General features: G+C 44.5%; 1 protein-coding gene across 4 annotated transcripts; it reads right to left on the bottom strand.

Annotated features, from left to right (window-relative positions):
* Positions 1-884: 884 nt before the first annotated feature.
* On the bottom strand, positions 885-6,918 carry sec14l7 (SEC14-like lipid binding 7). 4 transcript variants are annotated; one of them, XM_077585715.1, is made up of 13 exons: positions 6,721-6,918; positions 6,043-6,118; positions 4,713-4,756; positions 4,555-4,617; positions 4,278-4,466; positions 4,016-4,111; positions 3,876-3,936; positions 3,690-3,773; positions 2,728-2,834; positions 2,529-2,668; positions 2,079-2,248; positions 1,102-1,166; positions 885-1,057 (listed from the first exon to the last, which is right to left on the bottom strand). In XM_077585715.1, exons 1-13 carry the CDS (start codon positions 6,772-6,774, stop codon positions 1,037-1,039), a joined length of 1,170 nt encoding a protein of 389 aa, XP_077441841.1. In that variant the 5' UTR covers positions 6,775-6,918; the 3' UTR covers positions 885-1,036. The 4 variants fall into 4 exon arrangements, with proteins under 4 accessions (XP_077441841.1, XP_077441840.1, XP_077441842.1 ...); XM_077585714.1 differs by having other exon boundaries at positions 930-1,166; XM_077585716.1 differs by lacking the exon at positions 4,713-4,756 and having other exon boundaries at positions 930-1,166; positions 6,721-6,857.
* Between the last annotated feature and the right edge of the window lie 83 nt (positions 6,919-7,001).

Here is a 7,001-nt window from a genome sequence, read left to right as displayed (position 1 = left end):
CTTCTCTGCGCACAGCATTGTGGGATAGATGCGTCCTCCCGCTGGCTCCTCGATGACGTCCACTTCCGGGTAGCGTGACGTGACGTTCTACTTGTAAACAACCGCGTCACCCTCCCTCGCTTCGAACCCAGACGGCTGTTACGCAAGGTCACGTGGGGCTCCACCCCGTACGCATGTATGCGCCATGTGAACATTGTTCATGTATGACATTTGATGACATGCTCATGACGTCACACTCATAGTGCTTGTGAAGTGTCGCGTTTGCGCCAAAGTCAGCGCGCTTACGTAATTAGCGTGGCCGCGCGTTGGCCTTGCCGACAGCGCCATCTTGGGGCTGTTTTTGAGCACTACAGACATTTCTTTTGAACATCAATTTGACAGAAATTAGAATTTGTTGTAATGTAATGATTGTAATTATTGGCACTTATTTAAAATAGTTAAGAAAAATAATTATCTTGTGGTATTTTTCACGGAAGATGATTTTTATGAAGCGCTCAATAGTGTTCTGCAAAAAGTATTTCATTTGTGAAAGTCAGGAGAAATTGTCTTTATTTACTAGGAATGACCAACATTTGAAACCATTGATAACTTTTTGATAAAAAAAAATGGCAAAACGTGGCTGTTTCAGTGCGGGAGATGATGTAAGTTTATTGTTTGCGCTCGTTCTATAATTAACGTCACGTTGTGACACGCCTGAGGAAATCAATTACGTACAATTAACTGCAGAAATTCAGGCAAATTGTTGCCGATTTTGAGGCATCGCCGTTATCGGACGCTCGGCGGCCACTTCATTAGGTACAGCAGTTGCGGTCAGCTGTGCCTAATTAAAGAGCGCGACCGCAAACATTCCCGCCATCGGCATGAAAGCGTGTGAGCGGAGAGGTCGCCATGATGGTGGTCGTCATGGCGACGGACGGAAGCGCCTCCACCGCCATGATGGTGGTCGTCATGGCGACGGACGGAAGCGCCTCCACCGCCATGATGGTGGTCGTCACGGCGACGGACGGAAGCGCCTCCACCGCCATGATGGTGGTCGTCATGGCGACGGCGGAAGCGCCTCCACCGCCATGATGGTGGTCGTCAGGGCGACGGCGGAAGCACCTCCACCGTGTAGCTGAGCCGCTTGGCCTGCAGCACGCTGTAGCTGTTGTCGAAACACAAAACGTCTGCGCACAAAAGCACAAAAGCAAATACTTGATTCAAGTCAGGTCGGGTTCTTTTTGTTGCGTGCATTTCTTGATCAAATTGGATTTCATTCATTTGATTGGAAGAAGAAAAAAAATAAATACATTTTGTGGTATTTCCTTGTGTTTTTGCTAATTGTACTTTTTGTGTTTCACTCCACTATATTATCTTTTTGTTGTGTGTATTCTGGTATCTAAGTGTATTTTATTTCATTTTGCTGTATTTGTTTGTGTGCCTACTGTTCATTTTCCTTTACTCTCTCGTTTTTTTTTGTATTATATATTCTAATTTGTTGTATTTTGTGGTACTTGCTTTTACTTGTAGTGTATTTTTTTAGTTTTAGTGCATTTCTTCATTTCTTCTTGTATTGAATTTTCTTGGAATTTAATTAGATTTTTCTGGTTTGTATTTTCTTGTACTTTTGTATATTCAAAAAGTGTAGCGTATTTTCTTGGGATTTTATTTTTATAGCATTTATTGCCATTTTATTGTATTTCCTGGTGCTTAATTGTATTTTCTTTTATTGTATTTCACTGTAGTTTAGTTTCTTTGGTTGGTATTTTGCTGTATTTGCTCTAATTTTATTTTATTTGATGATATTTTAATTGTAATTAATTTTGCCGGTATTTTAATTAACTTTCTGATCATTTCAATTTTGTCATTAATTGTCAGATATTTTAATACATTTTGGGATATTTTTTGTGTCTGATATTTTAATGTATATAATTTAATCCCTTTAAGGAAATATTCTAATTACTGCTGTCTTGTGCTTAATTTTCTTGTACTTGATTGTATTTATTTGTACTATATGTTAAAATGTATGTTTTTTTTGTGTGTGCAAAATGTGCCGACGTTTTCTCAAATGAACGAAGTGACTCGTGTGTCGCACTCACACACGCCAGGCTCGGGGCACGTGACCCCGCCATCCTCGGGCACCAAGTGCGCGTTATAACGCTGGCTGGGAACGACCTCCAACATGGCCGCCATCTTCTGCTGGCCGCCGGGCGCCGTGCGTCGGTACACGCCGAAGCCGATGTCTGCCCCGTCGCTGGCGAACTGCCACCTGCCGGGTGCACCGCAACCTTCTTCAACTCTTTTGCCTAAACCGCCCCCCCCCCTCCCTTTTTTTTTTGTTTTTACTCCTCCGCTGTAATTTAGGGAAATATCTCGTGCGCGCAGGTCTAATGTGAAAGTAGTGCTTTGGCGCCATCTTGTGTTATCTCAGTGCCAAGGAATTACAGGTGCAGACAAAGAGTGAAAATCTATGAGTCTATTTTGCAATTCTCAGTAAGCGCCACAAGATGGCAGCAAAGCACTACCTTTACATGAGCCAAAAGATGAACCTGAGCAGGCTGCCGGGGGCGGCGATGTCGTAGTCCAGCTGCAAGACGGCGCCGCGGCTGACGGTGGCCGTGCTGTCGTACTGGACCTTGATGGAGTTCTGGATGTAGTACGAGCGCGGCACCGTGCCGCCGTAGTTGATCTGCGGATCATCAATCAATTCTGAGCGTCGTCGCTGTTGTCGTTGCCGCGTGCGCTCACCATGCTTCTGCAGCCCGGGTCTCCGTCCGGGTCGGTCCGGGTCCCGCCGTACGCCACAGGAAGCTGCTCGGCGTCCACGTGCTTCCGAAGCACTTCCTGCCAGTTGCCTGCTCACACGGGGACGACCGGCGTCACTTGTTGCCTGGCAGACTTTGAATTCGGGATCGACCGATAATCCGCTATTCAGCATTTTCTGAATATCGACATCGGTGACCTAAATCCAAATTCTTTCCACATACTCATCTGCTTGAACGCGCACTGACATTGTCAAGGTTACTTTTATCGTCATTAAAAGTCATCAATTGACATGTGTTAGGATTAATGTACATACATTGACCCCATATTTTCTCTCTTAAGCATTTATTCTGTGAAGAAAGTAAAAGCGAGCATTCATCTTCAAAAACAAGAAGAGCGTTCTTATCGCAAGATGACGATTGGAATATTTTGCGATTAAACTTTGAAATTTTTGACTTTGAGCCTTTCAGTGCTGAAGAAAAACATGTCTACATTATTATCTGCATGATGATTTGTATTTGTGACTGCTTTGAAGTTGCTTTTGTGTGGACCCCTCCCCTTTACAACAGCAACCAGGGCTATGCTGGCCATCTGGCATACAGGGCAGATGCCCGGTGGGCCAGCCTCTTTTGGGGCCGATGCAGTGCTTTTTTCATGATTATTTTCCCACTGCAGTCCAGCCCTGACAAAAACTGCTATGTGTCACCCCTTCCCCTTTAGAACAGCAACTGCTATGTAACTCGTAAAAACACAATAAAAAGAGAGGGAGTGGCAAAGTGTGCCCAGACCTGAAAAGAGACTGTAATCTGGGTACACTCTGTCTGTTCTCCTCACGAGCAAAAACAATTTAAATCTTTTGTCTTCCTTCTTATATATGTTGTTTATTAAATGTTCTAGGTTGCTTGAACCTGACAACATGAAATCCCCCCCCGTGACGGTCATCTTACTTCCGAGAATGACGAGCTTGCGTCGGGTCTCCTCGCACAGGAAGTGCTTGATCAGGTTGTAGGCAATGGGAAAGAGTTTGGGAGCTGTGGCGGTGAGCAAGAACACCGTCAACACCGTCAACACCGTCAACACCGTCAACACCGTCAACACCGGGCAATGTTCAACAAAGTGCTCAAAAGAGTTACCTTTGATGAGAAAGACCCTCTTGAGCCCCTCGGGGTAGTTGTCCTCAAACATGGTGAGGATCTGCGCGGGCAACAAAGGCGTTGTCAGACATGCGTAAACAAAATGGCCGCCGCGCCGCGCCGGCCGGCCGACCACCGACCTCGCCGTACGTCTCGATGGCGGGCTTCCACATGTGCTTGAAGCCCAGGCCCTCGCAGTCGTAGATCAGCGTGATGGCCTCCACGTTGACGCCCAGCTGGCAGAGAGAGAGCGAAAGAAAAACACGATTAGGGAGGAGGGAAGAAGGAAGCAAGGACAGAAGAGGAGGAAAATCGGCGGCGGGGACCCTCGCGACACGAGGGAAGGAAGGAAAGATCGGAAGCAAAGAAGGACAAAAGGAAGGCGAAGAGCCGTGTGAAAACCTGCTGCGACTGCTTTTGACATTCGCGCTGCAGCATCTCCATGTTCCTCAACTTGGTCCTCATGAAGTCCTGCTTGCTGGCCGACATCAGGAGCCCTTTGGGGTCCAGCGGGCCCACCACGTCGTACCAGATGGGGCTGCCCTCCTTGTCGTGGCCGCACATGCCCCCCGACACGTAGCGCCTGATCACCTGCGGCGGCGGCAGATGATGATGATGATGATGATGATGATGATGATGTCATTCATGGCAGCGCCATCAGAAGGCGGCCGTCGCAAACCTCGGGTGGCGTCCAGTCGCAAATGATGGCGTCCGCCTTCATGTTCTTCCTGAAGACCACGTGCTGCACAAACACACAAAAGCACGCACACGATCGAAATCTAAAAAGCAAGACCAGGCAAAAATGAATTTTCAAAGGAAATCGATAACACAAATGACCTTCCTGATCATCACTTCAGCTTTGGGCACGTTGAAACTTCGGGCTGGAATGAAGACCAACACATTTGAATAAGAAAAACAACAACAACAGATAAGTTGAGAAATGGAACAGAAAAAAACAAATAAGCAGCAAACAAGAAGCAAAGAATGAAGAGAAAGAAAATGACGTAACAACTCGTGAAAATTGACGAAACTGAAAAAAAAAAAAAAATTCCATCCATCTATTTTCTTAACCGCTTGACCTCACAAGGGTCGCGGGGGTGCTGGAGCCTATCCCAGCTGGCTTGGGGCAGGAGGCGGGGCACACCCTCGACTGCTTGCCAGCCAATCGCAGTGAAAAAAAAAGATGACTACCAAATAAAAAGTAACAGTTGAAGAAAGCGACATCGGGGGGCGGCCATTTTGGCACTTGCTGTCCACTGAAAATGACATCATCACCATTGCTCAGGTAACAGCCAATCACGGCTTGCCTGTTTCCTGCGTTTGGTCATGTGACGTTGGCAAGCTGAGCTGTAATTGGCTGACACTCAGGTGGCTAATAGTGAATTTGTTACGCTTTATTCAAATTCTACAAACAAAATATTCATCAAAAAATATTTATGTTGACTTCCCTTTTAAGTTTATTGTAAAAAAAAAAAAAGAAAAAATAATAATTGGGTAAAGTAACAAATTAATTAAAAAAAATGAAAATAAAAACAAAAGCAAAAACGAAAAGCAAACGACACAAAACAAAATCGACAACAGTAAGAAATAATATTGAATAATTGAAAAAAACAAACTTAATGCAGACGGAAAAGCAACAAAAAGGACGAGTTGATGAAACTGGAAAGCGCTTAAAGGTTTCCAGTGAAACTTGTAAAAGACACAAAACGGGTTGCGTGTTGGCGGTCAACACCCCCAAAAGCGCCGATGTTGATCTCAAACCTGTTTCGCTTCAATCGGCAAAGCGGACTTTCATCCTCCATTTTGTGTCAATATTGAACAAATAATAATCATTGACCAAGTAAGTGGACGCGATGTCAAGTTCGTCAAATCAACTCTCGCTTTATTTGCGCTTCGTGGAAATTCAGACGAACAAAAACAAGGCGGCGCGCGCGAGCCACTTTTTTGAGTTTCGTCTGGAAAACGTCGACGCCGCAAGACAAACAAACGTCAACGAGCTCACGTGACTCGTTCATACTTTTGCTTTTTCAAGTCAACATCAACGCGGTGATCAAGTTTCATCAAACAAGGCTTGATAGTCTTGCTGATCTTTAATCCTCCTTATCTTATCTCTACTCAAACTCCGTGTGCGTGTGCGTGCGTGCGTGCGTGCGTGCGTGCGTGAGACCTCGGAGCCAGCGTAGCAAGTAGTGGTCATGTTGTGCCGGCAGTTGGGGAAGGATGTCGCCGATTCGGTCCCGAAACTGCAAACACATCCAACAGAGACTTGCAGGAAGTCGCGACAAGATACTTTGGAAATGCAAACAAAAAGATCAACTTTGCACTTTCAGTGGCAACATTGGAAAAATATGAGAACAAAAAAAAAATAGATACAAATAGTGGACAAAAACAAGAATGAATGAAGTCAGCAAAGGAAAGTACAACAAACTAAATAGTTAAGGAAAGTAAACGGTCGATGAAAGAAAAAAAAATGTTGACTAACCCTAAACAAGAAATATAGTTAAGTATAAATATAGAAGTACTTGAGGAAAATAAAAACTATTGAGGAAAGTAGTAATAAACAACAGTAGAGGAACATACGGGAACTTCCCAGAAAGCGGACATTTTTTACCAAAATAAAAAGTGAGGGAAAGTCAAATTACAAAATTACCCTCAGAATTTTCTGAGATTAAAGTCAGAATCCTGACAAACATTTTTTTCCTCTCTTCACTGGCCCGAATCCTGTTCCGGAGGAAAGTAGTAACAAACAAGTGAAATATTTGTTATGTTCTAACAATCAAATAATCACCAGTAAGACGTACTTGACGCAAGCAGCAATCTTTTTTCTTTTCTTTTCTTTTTTTACCTGCGTTAGCGAATCAGCTTGTTTGGCGCTCAAATCTCCAACGCGGCCGCTCATGTTGCCGGCAAAACTCGCAGCCTGCGAATGAACGATGAAGGTCGCAGGGGAGAGCACACGCCTTGGGGGAGGTAACCGGGACACGCCCTCTACTCACATATCTTGACACATTTGAAAAGCTATTAAAAAAAAAAAAGGTTTTATTCAAAATTGTCAGCATTTGTTGTAAACGGTCAATAATTGATACATTTAAGGAGACAATCAATGAGGCAGCAAACAATCATTTT

Source organism: Vanacampus margaritifer, chromosome 14, assembly GCF_051991255.1.
Source record: "Vanacampus margaritifer isolate UIUO_Vmar chromosome 14, RoL_Vmar_1.0, whole genome shotgun sequence".
Classification (NCBI taxonomy): Eukaryota; Metazoa; Chordata; class Actinopteri; order Syngnathiformes; family Syngnathidae; genus Vanacampus; species Vanacampus margaritifer.
Note: the sequence above shows the minus strand (reverse complement) of the source record. Positions and strands in the feature narration are given on the sequence as shown.